Raw genomic sequence first — 24,762 nt, 5'->3', positions numbered from 1 at the left:
TGTCACATACATTGTGGAAACTGTGAGTGCTAAGTTTTACTCCAGATTTCTGCTCTGTATTTCTACACGGATCACGGCATCTTTGTGTAACCTCACCACTATCATTTGTTCCTCTACAAAGCACAGCTTTCATGCACAAACTTCAAATTTGTCATGCAGATTTATTTTTATAAATTTACAGAGATTGATTTACAACTACAAACCTTTGTAATTATTTATGAACATCACTTTACAGGTTCATACTTGTTTTATCTGTGGCTAAGTCTAGAACTAATAATGTGTGTAATTGCTTGTATTAAACCTTTTCCCATTGAAAAATAAAATGAAAATGAGTCAGACAAGAAAGATTTAAAGGTTTGTCAAAAATATTTATTATGCTCAAACTGCACACGTTTAATAACAATATGACCTACTTTTTGTAACAGGTATATTACTTCAGAGCTCAATGCTTGATGTAACAAGGCAAGCCAATCTTAATGCAAAATATAAATAACAGTTTATATACAAAATAATGTATAATATTGCACTAACGGGTAATTTCATGCATATATTTGCATGCCATTTTTTTAAGCACCACTCAAGTACTCTCATAATATCACTGCACTGTGAGCAGCGACTAATCACAAAGTACTCAAGTCATTTCACAGCAAGTAACCATCATGAAAACAGGTAGTTTAGCATCCTCAGTCTGGACAAGTACGAGCTTGTTACATCACCTGGCTGTGCTGATGCAGTTAACATGTACTGCAATTATTTAACACTGTTCTGTGGTATTAAATAAAACTCCTCACAGCAAAATGTAAGTTAATGCACTTGTGGTCACATTCATGTAATTGGCCTGTAGTGGTAAACCCTTCATTGATTAAAAAAAAAAAAAAAAAAAACATGCAATCAGAAAAAATGTCAGTATCCTTGGAGGTAGCACTCTACTGTGTTAATGCTTTTCCCATTAAAAAAATATGGCACTAAATCACTGCAGCACTTTCTAGAAAAAACTGTTTTGTTCTTGGAAAAAAATTGATGGAACTTCAAATTTCCCACTCATTTGAAAGAAATTGTATAAATATACAGATATAATGTCTTATCTGTGCCAACAGAGTTTTGTTCATCCTCAGTCAAGGAAGAGTAATTCCAAGCACAGAATGTTAACCCAAATGACCTTCACTGTAAGTCAACACCAACACCTAAAAATAAACCCGGGTCAGAAACTGGTTCACAGCGATGACATGTTCTATATGGCAGACAGAATTTCCTTCAGGCTTTAAGTGAAGGTAGAAACCACAACATGAAGATTAATCCTCCAAACTCAATCTGAATAATACAGTCTGTTGATTAATAACTTATGTCTGACTCACTGTGGTATGATTGATATGACATTGAGATTTCTTTGAGCGCATGAAGAAGACACAGGATATATTAACACAAAACATCTACCTGAAACACATTTCCTACTGGCACAGTCAAAGTCCTAAATACAGTATAATCTATCTCGCTATGGCAGGTAGCTTTGTGTGGAACATGTTTCTGTGTACACAGACAGCATGGTAAATCTGGTTACGGTTACTAAAAGAACGTGAATCAGTCAATATACTGAGAGAGCCAGCGGAAACCGTCTCCATATCCTTGTCTCTTCAGCACGCTACACATGAAAACCTCCATTGGCCTCAAATTCAGCTCCTTCAGTGACACTTTGCCCTGAAAAGAAACACAACCACAAATGTTAAAGTCCCGACTTTAATTCACAACCCAAACATTTAATCATCCTTTCCCATGGACCTTGAATGTGTGCGATTATTATCTTAAACCTGTAACTCTCTGCGTGTTGTACAACAGAGGGCGGAGCATAGTGTGACATCTGTAGAGCTGTGGTCTGTCTATCTAATGGCTCACTATTTACACCCTGTGTTGAAAAGTAGGTAGGTCTGGCTTTGTGAGATTTGTGAAGCTCACTGTTGCTATTATGCAGTGAAAATATCCTTGAACAACAAGGCAACACGGACAAAAATGTACTATTTATTATCCTTAGAAAGGAGACTGTCTCGAACTATAGCAGTGCACAGAATAAAAAAAATTACAGACTTCAGCTTTCAATGACGTCGTGTGTGCAGTACCTTTCCAGTTGTATTCCCATGAAGACCAAACATTCCCCTCAGTGCATCCTCACTGATGGCCTCCGGGCGGTCTATCTTATTCCCCAGGATGAGAACAGGTACGTTGGAGATGGTTTCATCTGTTAACAGGGCCTACACACAAGAGGTCCGATATGTTCGGCAAACAGATCATTCCTATCAGTGAAAGCTTCGAAAAAGTCTGATGTGTGTCGATATCTAAGTAAAATCAATACACTTACATCCAGTTCAATCTTAGCCTCCACCAGTCGCTCATGATCAGCACAGTCCACCATGTAGACTATACCGTTTATGGCTGGGAGGTAGTTCTTCCAGATCCTTCGTGCTGTGAGAGCAACACAGTTTCAGGATTTATGTAACACACAAGTTGTACAGTAGCTGCCAGTGCCTCGAAAAAACATTTGCCTCAGTGCTACCTTGCGTATGACCTCCGAGGTCAAACGTCGTAAAGGTCATTCCAGCTATGGTCAGCTCCTCGGATGCTGAGGACAAAAGGGAAGCACTGTTTTAGATAAGTAATGAAGCAAGAAACACACAAGGCTGATTGCTGAACCGACAACATGTCAAATGGCAGGATGTACTTGGATGTAGTGTTGGCACATGCTGTCCTAGTCTGTCATCTCTGAGCATGTGCAGGAGTGTTGTTTTCCCAGCATTGTCTAGTCCAAGGAACACCAGCTTGCCAGTCTTCTTGTACAACCCTGATGAGAAAAAGACAAGAAAATGAAATGATGAGAATTTAATATAAACTGACTGTAAACTTGTATTCCTTCTCTGTCTACCCTACAGTCATCACCAACACCAATTTATATTTTTTCATATTCAGGAATGTCAGTGAACTTATAATAAATCTGCATTATTACACAGTATACACATTGATTGGTATATAGTATAATACCAAATTCAAATAGAAAATCTGCACAGTTGTGATTATTTGGGCTGGAATTGGTGAAATAGACCAATATGTAAACGGAAATACACAACATTTGGCTTTTGTCCATGTAGAGCCTCCAGGTGTCCTTTCTGGAGATGCCTAGACTTATTTGTAAAAAAAAAAAAAACGCATACATGTTCAGTCAGGTATTGATCAGTAGTTTGTCTGTAGCCCTATAGTGTCCTTTTGCCTGCACTTGTTTGTGGCAGACCATAAATTTACATTTTTACAGATTCAAAGGCCTCCACCTGTGTTTCTGTAACACATATAGTGTTTGTACATGTATGTAACAAACTTCAGGGGTTTCCTCTCTGGCAACAAGTTATTTATGCATAAAACCAGTGTGGTTTGTGAGTCACATCCATCTTAATTTGGGTATGTCATTTTAGGCAGTTTTGTTCCAAAGCTGGGGTGGAGTTGGGAAGGATAATGTCAAATAGCACACCGTTGTTAGGACGGACTGTATGCCAAATTGAAATTTATGTCGGATTTTTAAAAAGTTGTGGTGGTTAAGGTTGTACAGTGCTGTTGATAATTATGTACATTACCTAATAGTTGTAAGACGCTGCTGAAGCTCCTGTAGATCCAGTCAAATATAAAAGACATGTCTCTGCCTGAAATACAGAAAACGTAAAGTTCCAGATAACAACTCAGCACATACTGGCAAAGAAAGTATAGAATTTATATACCATTGCAAAAGGACATGGTTGCAATACAGCATCTAGCACTGAAGCCCATTGTTGATCATTATTCCTGACCCGGGATTACTCTGCTGGTATGTGTAAGCTCTGTGTAATCACACAAGCTTTAAAGCATGAAAGAAAGGAGGGCAGACTAAGCAACAAACAGGCTTTAGATGATTTTTTTGATGCTAGTTCGTTCTGCCAGCTGCCTCACTGAGTCACACTGATCTATCGTCTGACTATTTTTATGACAGGTTGTGGCAAGGACACTTGATCTGGGCAGTCACCCCCTGCTTCCCTCTCTCTCTCTCTCTTAAACACAGACACACACACACAAACACACACACACACGCCTGTCACTCTCTGTGGAACTTGATGTGCTTGTTACAGTGAATAGTGAGGCCTTCGGTGACTAAGGCTTCGGGAAATTAACCAGTTGCTGAGTACTTTATCATACATTTGTTTCACCTGGGTCATTTGTTAACACCAAACTCCATGTATAAAGTATGGCATTTAATTCATATTTAGTGTATGAGTTAAATGCTATGACACAACAGACACTGTGTGCTCGGTGTGCCCTCAAAAATGTCTGTAGTCATGTAGTAAGTAGCAGCAAGTTTCCATGCAAATCTCAAACCAGTACTCCAAAACAAATACACATGAATAAGACCAGAAAACTCGCCAGGCCGCTGAACTCATGACCGAGCTCCTCAGAAACGACTATTCCTGTGATTTCATGATTACTGCCACACCTCGGCTTGTATCACATGTATCTGGTGGTAACGACATCAGCTGTCACAGAGCAAACCATGACCAATTTAGTAAACAACATGCGCAGAGCGGTCCACAGTGACAACTACACCTGTAACTTTATAATGTCGGGGGAGGTCCACAAGCAGAAAACAAGACAGGAACACCAAAGTGGAAAGTGGAAACTTAATACAGAATTTGTTGTATTACCTTGTTCTGCTGAAGTTGTGAACCGCCGTCCGTTGGTTTTTGGTCCAAGCTTGTCCCGTCGACTGACATGTAGCCTGCAACTTTGACAGTTAACCGGAAACCACGTCACTCTGGCTAATAACGCGGGAGGAGCCGGGGCACATGCCAGTAATGTTTTTATTAAAAATGAATGTAACCTCGCTCTGATCTGTTTTATATATGTAGTTTTATATGTAATTTATATTTTAAAAAATAAATATACAATGATATATTTATATATATATATATATAAAAATAATAACGTTCAAGTCATGAGGGGAAATTATTGGCTCAAGAGAAAAACCTTTAGACTTTTGAATTTTCTTCTCGCCCCTATTATCCCACACTATACGTTTATTTCTAGCACTAGGCACCCACAAACTCACAAATAAGCTACACTAGAGCTAAAGATTTTTTTTTCTAAATCATCTTTATTAGCTTAAATGTGACTATTTGTTAATTTTCTAAACACTAAACCCAACATTTTTGGCTTCTTGACATTAAAATTTGTCACCTTGGGCTTCAAGTAATAATACTGGGAATTCTTAATGACCTTTTTTAAACTGATTAATTGATTATCAAAGAAAATTATTGTCAGACCTATTGATAATGAAGAATGAATGAAATCATTTTTTTTTTTTAAGGCAACACAGTATATATTTAATTCAACCATAAATGAAACTGTTCACTGTTTATCCTGTATGGATAACTCATTACTTTTGCTTTGAAGTTGCATAAAACAGAATTAAATGTTAGAGCTCACTAAAAATCTAAAATTTAATTACCATTAAACTTTTTCCCTTTTTTCCCCCTCTATTGCTCTTTTTTCTTTGTCTCTATAAAAACTTTGATTGTCCTCCCCATTTTTACTGTTTACCTATATTGTTATGAATAGGAAAGTAAAAGAAGCCACACACTCTCGATAGTCCGCATTTATGGAAAACAGTCAAAACAAAGGAATGACCTAACAGCAGTCATGTGAAAACACTGGGCATTTATGTGAACATGTTAAATTGCAAATAGAAAGGTAATGTAGAACACTGGCCACTAGGTCGCAGTATTGTAACTATGAGAAGTCAGTTCAAAGCCTAGAATAAAAAATCTCAGCTTGTTTCTCATACCTCTTATTAACTGCTCCGCTCATTAAACTTGTGACTCACAGCCTGGACAGGGAAACTAAACTTCTCTTCTCCTAATTTAGAGTCAAATCCATGACTAACAAGTGCTGTGCAATTATTTTATTTTCCAGTTGCTGGGGGAAGAATAATCACACTTTGTTGATAATTTAACCAGAGAAGCTTTATTAAAGCAGTTCAGAGTCTCACACAGGATGCAAGTATCTATGAGTCACAGTACCTGTTACTTTGTTCATGGTAGCACATCTCCAAAGAGATTTTTTCATAAGCAAGTGAAAATCCATTGGTCAAGACATGAGAGATTTTTTTTGGACTTTCTCTATTGAATCTAACCACTATCTCTCCATCTACAGGAAAACAGCTGACCCAGACCCAATCATCCATGTCCCCATCCTGCCATCCCATTGGTTCCTAATATAAGACCATCTTCATGTATTCCTGAGAGATGAGCCTTTCCCTCTGCTCCAATCCAAACAGCTCCCAGATTACTTCTTCTCATAGTAGAACCATTTATCTACTGTAAATGGAAAAAAACCCCATAACAGTCAGTATCACAACATAAGAAATGACCGCCACGTTTAATGATCTGGAAATAAATATAGAAATTCAAATATATAGAAATATATATAGAAATTCTACCTGATGAGGGGATATCTTCATCTTTTCCACAAGGACACGCCTAAAAAAAAAAAAAAAAAGAGTGAAACATCAAGTTATGAAATAATGTTCAAGAAGGAATGAGGCATGGTGTTGAAATTTCAGATGCTGTTATGTTACAAAAAGGGAAAAAATGAAAGGTCACTTACTTCAACAACAGCTTTAGCCTCATCTGCTGAGCAGCAGAAAGGGCTGTCGCTGGCCGAGACACACGTGTTTTTGCTGTATTGCGTGATAAGATACAGTCATGCCACATATATATACACAGTGTTTCAGTGCATATTTGTTCTATAAGCACTGTATTTTAAGAGAAAGTAAGAGAAATGCAGTGTGTACCAGTTCAGTTCACCAGCTTTGGCCTTTTGGGAAATGAGGGCTTTCCAGAAGTTGTGAGTGGCCTTGATTACTTCAATCGCAAAGTCCTGAAACACAAGAAACAGGAATTGCTTAGTTGAAAGTAAGGTTTAATGTTAACTATAGCATTCATGCACATATAATGTGCATAAATAAATGAGGTACTGGACACATGAATTTCCCCTTGGGGATAAATAAAGCATCTATCTATCTATCTATCTATCTATCTATCTATCTATAATACCAATTTAATTCTAGTAAAAGTGAAGTTTTCTGAGACTTGCAAGGACCTGTGTGACTGTAAAATGACACCATCATATCTTATTTAATGCTTTGCACATGTTCGACAAAACTGCAATTCCTTGAACGCATACTTGTAGACCTAGTTAACCATTAGAAAGGGTAGAAGATGACTGACAAAGCAGACAAGTGATTAAGATGAATCTAAATCCATGAAACAATAATAAATAAGGTGTGTTAGCTGGAGACCTTGTCTTTGAACTCCTCATTGAAAGCAAACCGGTTCTCTGGTTTCCCATCTGGCACTTTGTACCTCCTGAACCAGTCGACTGTGGCCTCCAGATAGCCTGGTTTCAGGCGCTGGACGTCACTGATGTCTGACAAAAGACATGGACGAACAAAATGAGTTCAGTGTGACTGATGCAGGACTGCTCAAAAACTCAGGCAGAGAGGAAAAAAAGGGGGAGGCTTAAATAAATTGAGGCTCTTACTGTTTAAGTCGTTGGCTTCAGGATCTTCTACGTTGATTGCAATCACCTTCCAATCAGTCTCACCCTCATCAATCATGGCCAGGATCCCGAGCACCTTCACTTTGATTACCTCCCCACGGGAACACACCTGGAGAGGACAATTCCTTTTTCCGTGAAATTAATGTACACAACAAACAACGACATGGACGATCACTGTGACTTAATAACCCAGTGAGAGATGAACAACATTTGTGTAAGGCTGTGAAATCATCATCATCAGCCGGTGTTGTACCTTACTGCCGATTTCACAGACATCGATGGGGTCATTGTCACCACAGCAGTCGGTGTCTCCATCTTTGTGTGCTGGATCTTCCCATGTCTGAAACATTACAAAACAAGGAAACGGCAGCTGAATGAAGGTAAATTATCAACCATTTGCTGTTGTACAATTTAAACGCCGCAGGATAGGACACATCAGTATCAGGAATGTTTACTAACCTGAGGAATGGCTCCGTAGTTCCATATGTAGCCTTTATGTGGGAAAACATTGGCAACATAGCGCAACTTGCCCTTCTTCACATCTTGCTTTATCGGGTTTAAGAGGTCTTTTGTAGCGATCTGAAAATAAATGGGGTCGCTGTTACTTTTAAAAGACACAAAAAGTATAAGAGTATAATCGAGGAACTTCATATTTGAACCCAGTTGCAATGAAATTATTTACATGACTAAATTCACTTGTAAAAGCTACATTATTTAAATAATGAGAAGGCTAGAAATGATCTCTCTCGACATGTTCCCCTGTGGGTTGAAGACATTATATGAGCTGTGAAAACACACTGATAACTGCACTGTGGCCAATCTAAAGCCAAACCTGCTAAAATCTGATCCAAATGTGGATGACTGAAGATGAATTTTGATTCATACCTCCATCTTTGCATTCGTCCATCTTGGTACTTCAACAACCATGTGAAAGATGTTCTGGAAGAGACAAGAAACTTTCAGTTATTATGAAATAGTATATGACACAACTGAAGATGACACAACTTTAAAGTAAATCATCCTTACAAAATGTGCTTTTACTTAATCATTGCCATCGTTGAAACTTCTACATAAAGAGAATGAATTGTTTCAGAGAATAAGATAATAGACAAATTCCTGCAGTCACAAGAGATATTGACACAGCACTGAGAAAATAAAGAGTAAAGGCCACTGACTTCACAAATAGACTATGACCTTGCTGTTCTGGAGAGCATTACATTCAGTTTGCTACAAAACTACATATTCATGGCAGCACCATAGGTGGGGTTTAACCAGTGGGTATATTCAAAGCGTACACACAAATCTATAAAATTTACTGGTGGAAAGGTGACAGACTGTACATTACCTGACTCTCATCAGCATATATCGGTATGTCATGGAATGGTGAGATGTACTTTCCTTCTGCATTTTCTGTAAAACAGTAAGATATATTAATATGGCAGGCAGATAGAAGCTGATTATTTATATCTTTCTTTCTTAACGTCAGCAACTGAGTGCCCCACACCAGGGAAATTATGTCATCACGTCCCGTGGGGTGGCAAGAGAGTACACAGGGTTTCATTATGGTTTACATTCACTTTTATCTTGAAGGTGTGTCCTTAAGTTTATTGTTGATATTGACCACAAAAAAACACACTTATCACAGCTAATGCATTCTTGTCTGTACAGCAAGAGTTGGAATCAAGATATAAGAAACAGTACTAACACTCATTACAAATTACATCCTGGTAGGAAAAGAGGCCACTGCTTACAGTTAGTATCCATACTCAACCTCCTTGGCCCACAGGCCTATTTTGGCAATATGCCATTATTGCAATGAGTATGTTTTGGCGTCATGATTAAGACGTGAACTTATTTTTGACTTGTCTTTCAAAACTATGAACAAGGACGTCAAACTAATGAAAGACCTACTAGATATTATGAAACTGAAATGCGGTTAATCAAATATCAACTCGCTGCCCTGTCCTTTCAGTATCAATGGGATTATTAACTTGTTATAATCAAAGAGGGCGTTGTCCAACCAGATACGAGCCTTTATGATTATACGCCAGATGACGTGTTAAGCACCTTTGGAGATTTCTCGAAATAACCAACATCCTTTTGCCAAATTCAGGCAGGTGGACGTCTTTCTTTTCTATTTTTGAAATCATGACATGTCACTTGCGACCGGCGGACCCGGCTAAACCGGCACAACTGGTTAAATGGATCTAACCGAGCCATTACGATTGTCTAGACAACGAGGAAATCTGCTTGTAATTTCCAATCAACTCTGTTATTGATCTGGTAAATAACCCAGCGCCAATAAATGAATAAATGACACGTGGGAGGTTGCGGCTGGCTGGCTGGCTGGCTGGCTGGCTGGCTGGCTGGCTGGCTGGCTGGCTGGCTGGCTGGCTGGCTAGCCTGTGGGGTTTGTGCGGAGTCCTCAAAGTAGCAAACAAAGGCAGAACTTCATTATTTGTATTGGAGCTCTACTTACTGAAGAACAGGCGGAAGTTCAGGGCGTTGAGGGATCCCCTCTGTTCCACTGTGAAGCTCATGTTTACCTGCAGGCTCGTGTTTTCTGTCTGGGACTGGGATGGAGGATAGCGGCGGAAGGAAACGTCTGCGCTAGGTGATGTGGTGTGTAGCATTGAGACAGAAAGGGCACAGCGCCTGCGCACTTTATGTGTGATGCCTTCAGGTACTATCGGAAATATCGAATTTCTCGCTTGATACAATTAAGACAAAAAAGATGTCATAAAAATCTACGTGAAAAAGTAAAGTGTGCATTTTGTATAAAAGCAGAACTGAAGTGAAAATCTGGTAATCTCGTTATTGAAGTATTAAATAGACATTCTTTTAAGGTGAATACATTTTGCTGATTTGAACCTTTACTTGTATTTCATATTGTTGTATTCTATCTATCTATCTATCTATCTATCTATCTATCTATCTATCTATCTATCTATCTATCTATCTATCTATCTATCTATCTATCGTAGTTCTCCCAGCACTGGTCTGGTTAAATACTGTAATATAATCAGTCTGAAAGTTGTCCATTTACCTGTGTAGAAAATACAAGAAGCACTAAAACGCAGCACCGAAGCAGCAAATGATTGTCCTTTCTGTTAATTGTTACTGTAATGACTTGGGTTACAAAATAAACCTAAGCCACAGTGAGGGCCTGCTACCGGGATGCGTAGTTGACACGTCGTCATGAGGTGGCTCCATATGATAAATCAAAACATCCGACTTGTGCTTACGATTATGATGTATTTATTTACCGTGTAACAAAACAGCCTTTGATATTCACTCACATATGTTGTACCAATAACTTGCATGAAAATAAACAAAAAGGCGTAAACATTGGGCTCTAAACGGCGACGGTCAACAACTGTGTGCTTCTCCCCGGTAAGCAGCACACCTGAGGAGTAATTGCCTCTTCTGCTTATACATTTCATGTGTTGCCATTCAATACGCCACCTACTGTGGCAACCAGTGCATTACTCTAACACACACACACACACGTATACAAATGGCTCTCACAGTTACACTTTTCAGAAATGTTTGTTTACTTGTGTCAAGCCATTTTGTCAGACCCACGCACACAGTTTTAAGCATGTGAAGAATATTCAGGCTTAGGAACCTACATTTAGGTTTAATAGGAGGCCAATTGTGAAAGTTTTAGGTGCATTTACTTTGAGTTAAGGAGAAATCAGCTAACCAATGCTCATTGACGGTAGTTCAACGGTAGAACCACATATTTTACCTAAAATGAACCTTCGCGGTTCGTTTAGAAAACTTTCCTGAATTACCTCTGGGGAACCGAAAATGATTAGCTGGGCTGACATTACATTTAAGCAAAGAAAAAAAAAACAATCAATTAATTAATTAAAAAGCATTTGGGGAAGTTATACAATTAATATACCTAATATAATTTCTAAATTCAGTTAAAGTGACTTTTACAAAAGTTGAACTTAGGTTAAGAGTCTATTGCATTTTTGAGTTCCTGTTTTCATAATATACAATCATATCTTTGTTCGCTTAATTGATTAAATATTCCTTTAATTTTCCCCAAAATACTCTTGGAAATAGACATTCTTTCTTTTTCCTTTTTTTTTTTTTCATTGAGCAAATTGTCTTTACAAACTCAAATGGGGAAAACGGCAACTTAGAAGTAGCCAATAGAGAGCACGCTAGCAGCCGCCGCTGATGACGCTTCGCACCGCTGACTTCATATCCGCCCGCAGCCTGTCGTGCTTCCTGCCTTGCTGAGGGAGGGGACGGTGCTGACGGCTGGGAGGACGAAAGGAGAAAGAAAGCTTTTGGGAAGATAAAAGAGAGAGGGGAACGGCCCGGGTTTCCACCGTCCGTCGGGAAATAAACACCCCAGATTCCTGTTGCTGCTGGATTCGTCACCAAATCAGCGCCGAAAATGTCGACCAGTCGTCAGCTTAGCGAGAGCAGGGCCATCCCGACCAGGACGGTGTTGATCAACGACACAACGCAGCTACCTCAAGACTATTGCACCACCCCTGGAGGCACTTTATTCTCTACCACTCCTGGAGGTAAAGGGATATCCCGCCTACTTTATCATATATTCTTTAAAAAACAGATAGATGATAATTAGCTTTTATTGTGGTGTTTGTGCTCTCACCAAACCTCTGTGTTGCTGTCACTGTGGCCTAGGCTGCCTTGTCATTCTGATCAAAACAAAAACAAAGCTAAGCCCCGCCCCCGGGCTCTCTAGCAGCTGTCTGATTGGCTGGTTTGCAGCGCAGCGATTCTGATGAATGCATTGTTGACTATAACAGTTATTATAATTAAAGAAAGCTAACGTGTTTTGTTTTTCACCCGTGGCAAATAGTATTATCTGTAGCTTAAAGCAAATACTGATAACCAGCTATGTATCACATTGCTTGTTCCACAGCCAGCCGACAATGTATGATTCATTAGAGTGATAAAACCCTTCCACATAAGGAAGTACATTAAATCTAGCAAGTATACTGTACACATATCATTACAGGGTAATGAGTGTAGCTTATATAGTTTAAATCTTTACAGAAACTGTCATGGCATTTTGTTTGCTTTGTTCATCTTCAGTTAACCGATTGATTGCTTTGCCTGTGAAATGCCAGGAAATAGTAAAAACTGATCAACAGTCCAGACCTTCTAAAATATTCAGTTTACAATAATCAGATATTTTTGTTTGAAAATTGCCTCAATTGATTAATGGTAAATGGACTGCATTCATATAGCGCTTTTCCAATCTTAACGACCACTCGGAGTGCTTTACACTACAGGTCACATTCAGGCACACCTTCATGCAGCGCTTGTTGTAATACATAGCACTTGTCTAACACACACACTGTCACACACATAACATCTATGTGGTATCTCAAACAACAGAGGAGGATGCATATAAACCAAGGACAAAAAAACAGAAGTGAAACTTAAGTTGAAAAAAGACCTTACTTACAGCAGACACAGGTGTTGCTTTGCAGTAACTGCTGGAACTGAGCCATTGATAATGTTATTAGTTTGGCCTGTGCTTTCCTGCTATGAAAAGTCAAAATGTCTGAGGGGGAAAAGGTCAGTGAACATAATTCATTTGGGAACAATCAATAAACAGAGTTCTGTGATGCCAGCAAAACTTTCGGGATTGGGATTAACCAGATTTTTAACCAGAACAAGTGACAGACAAATTTTCAACAGAAAAGAAAAACTCTTGTCAGTCAAATTCAAACTATGAAGATGCTTGCAGTATACCAGGAGAACCATGTATAAGTATGGCAGTTGTTTTACTTCAGCACTATGTAGAACCTATTGAGAATGAAAAATATGATCATTTCGAGATGTCTTTTGGGCTTCCTGAGAAGGGTGTGACAGAAAAAGTTTGGGAACCACCTACTAAGACTAAGTGCCGTCATGCTTGGCTCATGTTCTTGATGATTCACATTTAGCTTTTTTATCTTTTGTGTTTTTGCCATGTTTGGGTTGGAACTCTGATTTCTAGTTAAACTGGGGGTTGTATTTTCATCGTCAAAGCCCAGAACAGGGCTGATAATGATTGCTGTAAGACAGGAAGATACTTGCAGAAAGGCTGGATGAAGGCCAGCCTTATTTCTTCAGTAACTGTGAGTAACTGAAACGCTGTGTTATTGCAGGAACCCGGATCATCTATGACCGCAAGTTCCTACTGGATAGGCGTAATTCTCCCATTGCCCAGACTCCCCCAGCTCACCTGCCTGTCATCCCCGGGGTGACCAGCCAAAACGTCCTGAGTGAGAACAAGAAGAATGAAGCCAACAACCACATCAACAACCATGATGGCAAGCCCACAACCGGTAAGACTTACAATATGAGAAACCAACTCATGTAATAGGAATTGTTTTATTGGCATAGTCACCAATTTGTCTCCTGTCAGACATGTGACACACACACACACCCTGTATAGTTCTTAATAACCATTACTATAATAAAACAACAACCCAGCCTATTCCTCTCACACCTTGTTATCCTCTCTTTTTGTTTGTTTGTTTGTCTTCAAGGTGATGACGCGCAGTTTGAAATGGATATCTAACTGTCTGGAACCACACCAGCAAAAGAAAATGACCTGGCATCAACGTGCCAGTGGCTTGGCTTGTAGAAACCAATGTTGTGAGCCCTCATGGCAGCCATCTTCTTTAGCTCTCTGTCTCGCTGCTGGATGTAATGTGTGTAAACCATGGGGATTCAGTATATCATACATACAGGTACAGTGTGACCAACTGTGGAAGCTAGGTTTATTTGAATAGATTTCCATGGTTACCAAATGCTGTACAAATCAACAACCACACAACACAGGGAGTCTGCATATGAAATACCAAGAAACATTGTCCAATTAGTAGATTGCAGTGCTCATTTTACACCCTCTGAGTCAGGATCCTTAACAGAGCACACTGTAAAACTGATAATATTCCAAATTTATTGGGGGAGGAAGTGGTAATTTTCAGTACTGGCCTTAGAATCAGTCAAAAGTTTTGATATTCATCACAGTCTTTTGAAGGCACTTGTGAGCATGTTATTTAAATGATTTTTTTTTTTTTTCTTTTGGAACTACTTGAAAAGCTCCACAATCTATTTGCGGTTGTTTGGTCAGTTTATTTTCCCCTGATGCTACGTAAAGGGATGATGTTTTGTTTTTATTTTCCAATTAGGTGAAAATTTCATGCCATTCCAAGATTTTACTTTCCATTATCAACACGAGCCTGTGTGAATTTCCAATTTTCAGGGGAAATCATTTTTTCAAAAATAATTTTAGGCTGTGATTTAATTGTTTCATAAACAAATGATTGTATTTCCCACTATGATATAAAGCTAATTGTAAATCTAGCAACTGCGGACAAAATTTTCATTTAGAATTAAATTTCAGTATAACAATATCAGGTCACTTGGTTCATCTTCATTCTGTCGAGATCTTGCAATAAATGTTATCTACACCTTTCTTTCCTGCTAAGAAAAGTGAATACACCTTTAAAACCTACTTTAACTTAACTGGTTTTGTTGTGCTGGCAAGATCTTTGTGTTCATAATTTGGCAACATCTGTCAGATGTTTTTCAATATTCAAGCCAGGTAAACATTTAGAAATATATGGAAATGGTTAATATCCCAGTGTTCGTTCAATAAAAAAAAAAAAACTTGAAATAACCCAGATGTTTTATATGCATTTTATTTTTTAATACAGTTTCTTAGTATTGAGGGTATTTGTTTAGGAATAAGCACTGTCAAGCCTTTGGATTTGTAAGATATGTCAAGGAACCAGAAAACATTGTTTGCATTAGGCTTGATAGATGCCGTCCCTTAATCTACAAATCTGTCCCCAGTGTCCTTAATCCGTTTTACATTACCTTATTCTCTTCATGTGTCATGTCTGCCCATGCCTTACTTTACATGAAATGCAGTAACTAAAACTAGGTTCCTTGTCATCAATTTGTACTTTCCAACAGATGTTTATTTTTTCACTGTAACACTGAACAGGTGATGTTGTACCTAGCAATTGAGCAAAACAAATACTTTTTATGTTGTGTTTTTTTTTTTTTTTTAACATAATTTCCTTCCTCAAGCTGCTGTGAAGTTTGAAAGTGTGAGGGCATAAATGTCATTTTGGGATTCTGAAGTTCAGATGGTGATGTGGTTAAAAGAGTGCCACATGCTCATTTAGTCCCAGATCTTTTTTTTTTTTTTTTTTTTACTCCAGTCATCATAGCATCATAGCAGCTCTGTTTTCATTCAAGATGCATGAATTCAAGTTTGTTTCTCCGTGTGACTGGAACCACTGAATGGCTTAAATGATATTTATCAAAGATTTTAGTTTGTTTCTTTTTGGCTGTGTAATTAACTCTGGCCAAATTTGGTGACAAATACGTCAAGGGGTTGCTTGAACCCAATTTGCGTTACACATTTTTGGCGATAAAAACTCTTTCTATTACAGCATCATAATTCAGATTGCAAATTTATATCAAATCAGTTTGGTTTGACGATGAGGGCTTAACATTGTGTGTTGAAAGAGATGTGAAACAAACTTACTGTAACTTTCTGTTCTGATTTTCAACAACTTTATTTTAATTGAAACTCCAATGGCAGTGGACACCATTGCTGCGAGATCAATAAAGTTCCGTAACAAAGAAAATAAGATGTTGTGTTTTTAATTGTCTCTGTTTTCCGTAGTTGTGTGGTTATTCTTACGGTGACAGAAACCGGGGGTGGAATCATTAAACATGTCTTCCTTTCCTATGCTCACCATGTTTTTACCACAGTGTTCCTCAGCCCCAGTAACACTGATTCACGCTGTGCAGAGTTGAGCTCTCCAAATGTCACATCACACATACTCATTAACAAACTAAAAATAAAATCTCTTTGTAGCCATTTTGTGTTATTTCTCCCACTCATTTGCTCATTCACAGGACACTGTTTCCTCAGGCCATTAACTGTTGATATCTCTGTTACAGACTAATGCATGTCAATTAATAAATGCCTTCTATGAAGAAAGGTAAATGATTATGACCCAGTCTCCTACACAAAGGCAACATAACTGGGTATGAAGATAAGGTCAGGGAGGTCGTTTTCAAACGACTTCTGAAAACTTTTATCCTGGAATCAACATTTTGCCCCTCTTGTTAATCACATGATGTTGTAAACAGCCTCTCTTCCAAGTGTGCGTCAAGACTGGATTCCCAAGACAGGCTCCAGGGAGCCTCAAGCCATCCTGGGTTCACTGCATGTCAACTGGTTTTAGTAATTTGATTCATTTCAAACTAATAAGGGAATTTACACCAGTTAAGTACAAAATCATCTGTCTTGTGGAAAGGACTTGTATCAAAATTTAGTTTTAAGCCCTTTAGTTTAGATTTATAACTGGTGCATAATCATACATAGTGTAAAATTGTATTTAATCAAATTAACACAAACCAACATGGAAAACCTGGGACCAGATAGTGTTAATCCAGCATTCTAGTACCGGTTAGTTTGTGAGTGTCTGGGAAAATTAAGAAAATGCCATTTATAGTCTGCTGTGCACAATATACCAAATGAAAACTTTAAAAGTGTCAGGGTGCATAAACAAGGTACAGAAAGTGGTAGGTGAGGGGAGGGTATAGGGGTCAATAGGGGCCTAACAGCAAATTTTGTCCCCAAGTTCCCTACCCCAACAGGTTAATCTGGCCATGAGCACATCCAAAATACTGTGCACTATCTATATTTGTAAATTTCTTATGCTTTCTGTGCACTTTTTGTTATTAATGTCATTTATTGCAATAGTGCTCCAGAAATGACTGTGGCTCTTGCAATACTGCCGCCCTGTGGATGTAAGAAAAACTGCAGCTGGTGTTAACCTCGTGTCAGTTTTATGTACAGTCAGGTTTATCCTCATGTTTTCTAATTTACAAGTGCCCATGATTTTACCTCAAACTTCTTTTTTTCATAAAGATCTGAAAGCTGAATAAAATGAATGTTTTGGTGAAGAAAAAGGAGCAGCAAGCTTTCCCTAAATATGTTATAGGTCCTATTTCTTCACCCTGCATTTATGATAAGAAATTGTTACACTTATTTGCTTTCAGTAAGATGAGAAAATCTGATACCACTGTAATATCTGTATACAGAAAATATGTAGATGGAGCCAGAAGGCGGTTAACTTAGCTTAGCATAAGGTAGGGTCTATGTGTCCTTCTGCTCTCAGATGTGGTGTTTCCTCCTGTTCCAAGTCTTTATTGTAAGCTAACTGGCTGGTGGCTGTAGAGTTATAATTATAGCATACAGACTAAAATAATTCTGTGTTCTGTCAGATCCTTTACCCTCAGTGATGATGTTGCGTTAACATGAAGTTTGTTCAATAGTCAATCAGTTGAAAGTTCCATAAAATGTGTAGCACCACAACACATTTTATCAGTTAAATGTTCATCTATGAGCAATGCTACAATGTAAATTGGACAGTTTGAGAGGGAGTTCACTAACCATGCAGTGATATACATTGTAGACTTGTGAGAAATCATGGTGAGAACAATACAATTTCATATTGATGTGGGGTTTTTAATGTCATTTTTACTTTAAAGTTTCAAGCCAGTTTAAAGTTTCTTAAACATACAACTTAAAGATCCATAATAAATGCGGTTTTAAACTGATGTAGCCTACTATATGGATTTCACTTGCAGATTTGTCTTTGTATTGAGTTTGTTTTTCCATAGGTGTGCGTATTACCAATAGACTTACATGTTGAACCGTCTACAAACAATGTATAAGACGGAGCAGAACTCTGTCTTTCAGGAAGAAATGTCATAACAGGCTATAAACATATTTGTTTACCGAGTCAAAAATAAACCGTCCCTCGCAGTTTATTTTATTTTGTTTGTTTAAGTTTTTACATCAGGCAACAAAAGCGGACGCCCAACGAATTTTCTGCAGGCATTAATCCGGCAGCCTGCTGGTCCTTCCTCCTTTTCTACGTCCCTGAGCGAGGCCGGCGTAAAGATGGTGAGTCTTGTGGCAAAAATTACGAGTAAAATCCGTTCATCATCGAGGCCATCCGTCTATCGATACATACATACCGCAGACTAAGTGATCGTTAATATCTGCTTTATAACAAAATGTCAATATTGACGCGGTAGGAAATTATATGAGAGGAAATTCAGCAGATGCTATCTTGACTCTTGTCGGTCCTGTTAGACACACACTATTTACCCGCTCTGGGACGGCGTGTATAGTCTCCACTCTGTGTTTTCACAACTGTTAAGTCATAGCATAATTTCTTTCACGTACACAGCTGCTCAACAACACAAACTGAAGTATTTAAACTTGTATTAGTTATCAATGTAGGGACGTGGAGTCCTAGCTCCCAGCTGCTAACGTTAGCACACACTACCCTGACAGCCGTAGGCAGGCCCTCACTTCAGGCGAACAGGGATATTACTAAAATATTATAGTATTACTTAGCTTAATCCACTGGCAGCTTATTGTTCAAAACAGGGTGCATTGCAGCTGTGGAATCATTTAAGATCCCAGGTAATCAAGGTATCTAAGCTAGCAATGTAGCCGAGAAGCACAGGCAATTTTGCTACTTGGGAAAGTAGTTTTTCGGGAGTTGCAGCCAAACTGAGCGAAAGTAGATGATTTCTGAAAAATCTGACAATGAGTGTGATATTTCCCTCTTCCCCTACCTTTTAGAATGACACAGTGACAGTCAGGACTCGCAAATTCATGACGAACCGGCTGCTTCAGAGGAAGCAAATGGTAAGGTTTCAAAATCCCGCTCCACACTTAATCTTGTCTTTCACATCATCTGCTGCTGATTAAAATGTATCTGGTCTGTCCTGTCTGCAGGTCGTTGATGTCCTGCATCCTGGCAAGGCCACAGTCCCCAAGACTGAGATCAGGGAGAAACTTGCCAAGATGTACAAGACCACTCCTGATGTCGTGTTCGTCTTTGGCTTCAGGACTCAGTTTGGTGGCGGCAAGACAACAGGCTTTGCCATGGTGTACGATTCCCTAGACTATGCCAAGAAGAATGAGCCCAAACACAGACTGGCCAGGGTGAGTTTTGAACCATTTGTTAAGTGTCATGAATACTTTGATAGTTTATGGACAGACAATTTGACATGCTGTTAATTAAGAGTTAATATTTAAACAGAAGATTCCTCAGAATTGTCAGCCACTGAGTGTACCCATTTTTAATGCACGTCAAGTAGCTTGCAGGTGTCAGCGGAGCAGCACTTGACAGTTAAAAGGGTTGGATGACAAGTATAGTGAGAAAATATGAGAAGCACCAGTGAAATGCAAGTTTATTATCCATAGTTTACATTAGGCACTGTTGGTGGGTAAAGTTGGAGGCAGCTTAGTTTATCTTTTGTAATGTAGACAACTGCACTTAATTTTTATTGATATCAAAGCTAATCATTCAAGGACCATTGTGGACCTGTAATAGTTTTAAAGCATGCCATTCTGCACTTTTCATACAACTTTTCCAAGTACTATAACATTGTAACATTTGTCCATACTCTTGATGCAGCACAGAAATGATTGTCACATATGTCTGAAAGGCTGCCAATATAAACATGATGGGCCAGTAATGGGTGACTGTTGTGGAAACATGATCAGTATCACTTAGTTATGATTAAGTTGATATAAAATAATGAAATCCTTGTTTGTTTGTGTTCCTCAGCATGGTCTCTATGAGAAAAAGAAGACCTCAAGGAAACAGCGCAAGGAACGCAAGAACAGAATGAAAAAAGTACGAGGCATCAAGAAGGCCAGTGTGGGTGCTGCTGGCAAAAAGGTAATGTTACGGTTTTATATACTTTGTGCCAAACAGTCACTGACCACATTTGCAGTCTCACACAAAATTGACATAAGTATTCCTGTGATGATACTTTGCTGTAGGGAAATACAAATTGTCCTTCTCAACCAAAGTAAAGACAATAGAAAAAGCTAGGGAAGACATTGTTAAATTCGGTACACTTGATTCTTTCTTGATTTTCATTGCACACTTATTCTTTTCCTACCCTGCTAATCTTTGTTTTTCCACAACCTTTACTGTTTTAATTTCCTTTGTCATCTTTCCAATCGTATCAAATGTTCTTCGGGAACTGTAGAAGGTAAATGTTGTTCACACATAGACTAACTGCAGTGTGCAGATAATCCAGGAGTGATAGATATTAGCTAACTCCTCCCTTTACACCCTCACCCATCATCAGGCCAAAGCCTAACTGCTTTTTCCCCTTGGATGTACATGATGCATCCAACTTAAAATGATATGACCCTCTAGTTAATACTGACCTGACCATTCCCACTCCTAATACTAATGATTATTAGTTGAAACAGAACATTAATAGTGCTGTAGACCCTGTTTTGGAAACCTAATGGTAGTGTGAGGAGATCCTACAGCTAATAAGGAAGGTACTAAAAAAAATGTAGTACTAAACAGTCAAATTTCCTGGTGTAGTTTTGTTTCAATGAAACCCTGCATACCCCTGTACCCTCTGCGACACCAACCACTGGCCTGAAGTCACCTGGAATAGGTCTCTGAATAAGAAAACCCAGCTGTGTATAATACCTGACAATTCCATCTGTAATGGCTATAGCACAGCTGGCTTGTAAAAATATTGATTCTGTTCAGACATGTCTATTGTGATTTTCATTGGCTTGGTTCTGAATGTGCTACATAATCTATGGAGTACAGCCATTAAAAACCCATTCAGAGATCTTTTCTCTTCCATTTTTCAATTTTCAACATGTTAACATTATTTTGTTCCATCTTTTTGTTCTTGATTTTGCTTCCCATGGATTTCTTTTGCAGAAATGAAGTGTCAGTGTGCAGGTATAGAAGCAGAACAAGCATGGTGTGCCATTGTGTTGCACATCAAAAGCTGTTAGACTTAAGCTGTGCCATGCATGTCACATCCTACTTTCCCCTGCAGTTTTCCTTTTTAGTGTTTTTCCCTCTTTTCCATGTTGTTTCATAGGTTTCCCTCTATCCCATCCCTTTTTACCTCCGTCTCTGCTATAATATAATAACCTTGAGGTTTTGCCCTATGGCTTACATTTAAATAGACATGTGCTTTGACATTGCTTCAGATTGCTAGTTTATAGAAGCAGAACTTGAGTGTAGCATGTGGTTTTTAGTGGGGTTTTTTGTTTGTTTTTGGTGTGTGCAGCTTAACTAAAAGCCTCTCAGTGTGTGAATATCTCACTGAAATTTGGTCTTCCTTAAAGTGCCTTACTCAGGCATAAGTGTGTGGTTTTTATATACTGTGTATGAAGTTTTTAACTATGGTGATGGGGTTAAAATGTTTTTTTTTTTCTCCCCTGAAATACTACTTGTCAACATTTGCTGTTTCAATTTGCACTCCTTAACTTAAGATCATTCACCTTGTTTTGTTGTAGAAATGAAGTTGGCTCTTGTACTAATTTTGCTGTTCTCTCCCCACAGTGAGCCCGGACAGCCAGGGAGGGTCTTCGTGCTCAATATGTTCTTGTATATTGTCATCAAATAAAATTTGGAAAAAATTTGAAAATGTTTGGTATATTAATTTGAACAATCATTTTCCGAAGTCCTGATTTGAGTTGAGCTCGTTTAAACTCATGATTGTAAAATAAATCAGGAAGTGCTGGTAGTCTCTGTAAAGATCTGAATCCCTGTTTGTTTACAGCAGACTGCAGCCAGGATTCACTACATAATGCGACTTGCTATTTTTCGGAGGCTGCTGAACAACGGCTATCCACAAGAAGCTTACATGACTGTTATGTTAAATTTCGAAGAATGTTTAGAGTGATCTTTCAGTACAAATTACTTAAGTACTTTGGTTTTGATTCATATTTAACTCAAATTGTACAAACTTTAACTTTGGTAATAGTGACATCCAGTGGTTTTGCAGTGACATTACTTCAAATCAACCAAATAACTCATCTTTTTTTCAGCTGTTCACTGTTGCGCTACTTAAAAAGGGTTTGGGACTGTTAAAATTAATGACATAGTAGTGTAATACATTTTGTAATTTTATTTTACAATTTTGTAGACATCCTTAGAACCTGCTGGCCACTTTGAAGCACATTTTTGCTTTGAATTTGATCATTTTTAATTTTCTTTATCAGTAGCTTTTTCTCCCTAATGGACCAGTTAGATTTTGCAAATATGTTAGTGTTACAGTAATAGTTTTAAATTTATTTAAAAACTCACCTGTAGTAACACATATGGCCACATGAGGACCCCCTTCATTGAAAAAAATATGTAACTGGTTAAATACACTGAAGCCATTACTAAAAGTATTTACCTGTTGGGATAAAGTATTCACCACTAATTAATCCTAGAAGCAAAGCCCCTGGTGACTAAATTGTACTAATATGCAGATAAACCTGTCTGTGTGTGGACTATTGCCTTTTTCCTGTTTATAAACACCATTTGGAACAGAATAGATATCCCTCTTTGCAGCGTGACCTTTTCAGATAATTTGCATAGAAATACCCTGAGAGAGTGTGTAAATGAAGTGATTAAAATGCCAGGGAATGGTCTGTCCTCAGGGTAACCCCTCCACTACCCCCCCAAGCCTGCCTCCCAATGTCTCCCAGTCTTTTATGGATATCAGCATTTCCTCCTGTAGTGTATGCAGAAGCAGCAACCAGATGGAATTTTGCTTATGGTTTCAGAGCAGGAGAAATGTATCAGAGGAGAGCAAAGATGTCAATGGACAATACAGTGTTTATGTTACCAATTATGAATAATAGCAGCATGCAAAAAGAAAAGTACTTGCACTCGTGCACCGAAATGTAAAAAAAAAATTATAACTTTCATCACCTGTGGACCTTCACTTTCTTCCAGGTAACACTCTTCCCATGATTATAGTTCAAAGTGCTGCCCGACTTAATGCAACAGCAGCACATTAGGGACTGCACTCAAAGTCTATTTTATACATATTATATATAATTGTCTTCAACCCTGCAATTTGACTTTTTTTTTGCCTGCCTCTACAAACTTGAATATAGGCCAGGCGTTTCTGCACCACAGTCCTCAGTGCCTACACCACCAGGAAAAAAAAAAGGAAAAACAGTGGCTTGGAGGCACTTCCGTTGACACATTTTGAGTCGTGGGCTCTTCTTTCCCAGTAGAAAGGCCTATATATACCCAGCATCCCCTGTGGTCTTTGCTTCAATCGATGCCACCCGGCTAAGATTTAACACTGACAGTTTATCAAGTTAATTTGGAGTCTAAGTCTTGACAAGTGACTTAATATATTAAGACCCCATTGGTTAAGTGGACAGTGAACTGGTGTACAAGTGAATATTTTAAAAGAAAACCCTTTTTCCTCCAGAGCACTGGGACATTAAACAAGTTGGTGCCCAAATAAGTACACTTTATATTTTCCTCAGCAGAACCATAAGCCCACTGCGACCCAGAAAAAAGCAGACAAGATTCATTTATCTCAGCTAAGGTGTGTGTTATAGTGCCACTGTAGAGGATGAGGGTGGGTGGGTGACTGTTGCAAAGCAGAAAAAGGTGCAGGGGACAGACAAGGAAAAGGCAACGGGGTCTCTCACGGCTCTGCGGTGCTCTACTGGTGTGTGGTTGTGGGAGGTTTGACATAAGTGGAGCTTTCAACCCAGGGACTGGTAACAGATGGTGTTGGGAAATTAAGCTCCTCTCTCCACAGCCCTGTCGGTCCGTCCCGGGAGTCTCTGCCTCTCTGTCTTTGTCTCTGCAAGAAGAGAATGAGAAAGCTCTCTCTCTTCTCGCAGCCCCCGTTTTCAGTGTCTCACTCATTTCTCTTGCTGCCATTTCTTATCTTCTTGCCCCCTCCTTTGTTTCAGTTGTTGGACGAGTGACATCAGTTTCCTTCCACACTCCTTCTGTGTGTTTGTTATAACAGGAAAGCAGGATGACATCAGTAGAATAGTTAACAGGGTAATGCAATGAACAGGATATTATTGAGAGAGGAGGGGGAAGAAATAAACTGAGAGGAGGATAAAAAAGATGGGCTGGTGATGTGATGGGCAGTAAGCAAAAGGGTTGAGAGGAGATGAGAGATAAGCGAGCGGACAGTGTTAAGACAGTGATGTATGTCGAGCTGCAAAACAAATGCGATGCGTGCTGGTATGTTTGCAAGGCACACTGCATGGTAGCTGCGTTCTCTACATCA

General features: G+C 38.7%; 4 protein-coding genes across 4 annotated transcripts; 2 read left to right on the top strand and 2 right to left on the bottom strand.

The window, feature by feature from the left end:
- Positions 1 to 347: 347 nt before the first annotated feature.
- On the bottom strand, positions 348 to 4,800 carry sar1ab (secretion associated, Ras related GTPase 1Ab). The gene is made up of 7 exons (XM_023426636.2): positions 4,707 to 4,800; positions 3,612 to 3,677; positions 2,711 to 2,830; positions 2,546 to 2,611; positions 2,351 to 2,454; positions 2,112 to 2,243; positions 348 to 1,695 (listed from the first exon to the last, which is right to left on the bottom strand). Exons 2-7 carry the CDS (start codon positions 3,667 to 3,669, stop codon positions 1,579 to 1,581), a joined length of 597 nt encoding a protein of 198 aa, XP_023282404.1. The 5' UTR covers positions 3,670 to 3,677; positions 4,707 to 4,800; the 3' UTR covers positions 348 to 1,578.
- Positions 4,801 to 5,997: 1,197 nt separating this feature from the next.
- ppa1b (inorganic pyrophosphatase 1b) lies at positions 5,998 to 10,258 on the bottom strand. Its single transcript, XM_023426555.2, has 11 exons — positions 10,100 to 10,258; positions 8,966 to 9,030; positions 8,506 to 8,559; positions 8,080 to 8,199; positions 7,874 to 7,960; positions 7,603 to 7,729; positions 7,361 to 7,488; positions 6,854 to 6,939; positions 6,667 to 6,739; positions 6,500 to 6,539; positions 5,998 to 6,377 (listed from the first exon to the last, which is right to left on the bottom strand). The coding sequence occupies exons 1-11, from the start codon at positions 10,251 to 10,253 to the stop codon at positions 6,346 to 6,348; spliced, it is 966 nt and encodes a 321-aa protein (XP_023282323.1). The 5' UTR covers positions 10,254 to 10,258; the 3' UTR covers positions 5,998 to 6,345.
- A 1,607-nt stretch (positions 10,259 to 11,865) lies between these two features.
- eif4ebp2 (eukaryotic translation initiation factor 4E binding protein 2) lies at positions 11,866 to 16,277 on the top strand. Its single transcript, XM_023426629.2, has 3 exons — positions 11,866 to 12,170; positions 13,770 to 13,949; positions 14,154 to 16,277. The coding sequence occupies exons 1-3, from the start codon at positions 12,038 to 12,040 to the stop codon at positions 14,183 to 14,185; spliced, it is 345 nt and encodes a 114-aa protein (XP_023282397.1). The 5' UTR covers positions 11,866 to 12,037; the 3' UTR covers positions 14,186 to 16,277.
- Positions 16,278 to 18,526: 2,249 nt separating this feature from the next.
- On the top strand, positions 18,527 to 22,146 carry rps24 (ribosomal protein S24). Its single transcript, XM_023426635.2, has 5 exons — positions 18,527 to 18,610; positions 19,301 to 19,366; positions 19,457 to 19,666; positions 20,295 to 20,408; positions 22,062 to 22,146. Exons 1-5 carry the CDS (start codon positions 18,608 to 18,610, stop codon positions 22,062 to 22,064), a joined length of 396 nt encoding a protein of 131 aa, XP_023282403.1. The 5' UTR covers positions 18,527 to 18,607; the 3' UTR covers positions 22,065 to 22,146.
- Positions 22,147 to 24,762: the final 2,616 nt, after the last annotated feature.

Source organism: Seriola lalandi, unplaced genomic scaffold (assembly GCF_002814215.2).
Source record: "Seriola lalandi dorsalis isolate HSWRI2012SDOR001 ecotype SW California unplaced genomic scaffold, Sedor1 jcf7180002054832, whole genome shotgun sequence".
Lineage (NCBI taxonomy): Eukaryota > Metazoa > Chordata > Actinopteri > Carangiformes > Carangidae > Seriola > Seriola lalandi.
The sequence above is the reverse complement of the archived record's forward strand: the minus strand, read 5'-3'. Positions and strand labels throughout refer to the sequence as shown.

Coding starts and splice junctions, on each gene's coding strand:
- sar1ab (XM_023426636.2), bottom strand. CDS start 3,669: ATGTCTTTTATATTTGACTGGATCTACAGGAGCTTCAGCAGCGTCTTA. Junction 2,831..3,611: donor CAGCGTCTTACAACTATTAG/GTAATGTACATA, acceptor TTTTCTCATCAG/GGTTGTACAAGAAGACTGGC. Junction 1,696..2,111: donor ATGGGAATACAACTGGAAAG/GTACTGCACACA, acceptor GTTTCTTTTCAG/GGCAAAGTGTCACTGAAGGA.
- ppa1b (XM_023426555.2), bottom strand. CDS start 10,253: ATGCTACACACCACATCACCTAGCGCAGACGTTTCCTTCCGCCGCTAT. Junction 8,560..8,965: donor TATATGCTGATGAGAGTCAG/GTAATGTACAGT, acceptor TGTCTCTTCCAG/AACATCTTTCACATGGTTGT. Junction 6,940..7,360: donor ATGAGGAGTTCAAAGACAAG/GTCTCCAGCTAA, acceptor CTTGTGTTTCAG/GACTTTGCGATTGAAGTAAT.
- eif4ebp2 (XM_023426629.2), top strand. CDS start 12,038: ATGTCGACCAGTCGTCAGCTTAGCGAGAGCAGGGCCATCCCGACCAGG. Junction 12,171..13,769: donor ATTCTCTACCACTCCTGGAG/GTAAAGGGATAT, acceptor GTGTTATTGCAG/GAACCCGGATCATCTATGAC. Junction 13,950..14,153: donor TGATGGCAAGCCCACAACCG/GTAAGACTTACA, acceptor TTTGTCTTCAAG/GTGATGACGCGCAGTTTGAA.
- rps24 (XM_023426635.2), top strand. Junction 19,367..19,456: donor TGCTTCAGAGGAAGCAAATG/GTAAGGTTTCAA, acceptor TCCTGTCTGCAG/GTCGTTGATGTCCTGCATCC. Junction 19,667..20,294: donor CCAAACACAGACTGGCCAGG/GTGAGTTTTGAA, acceptor TGTGTTCCTCAG/CATGGTCTCTATGAGAAAAA.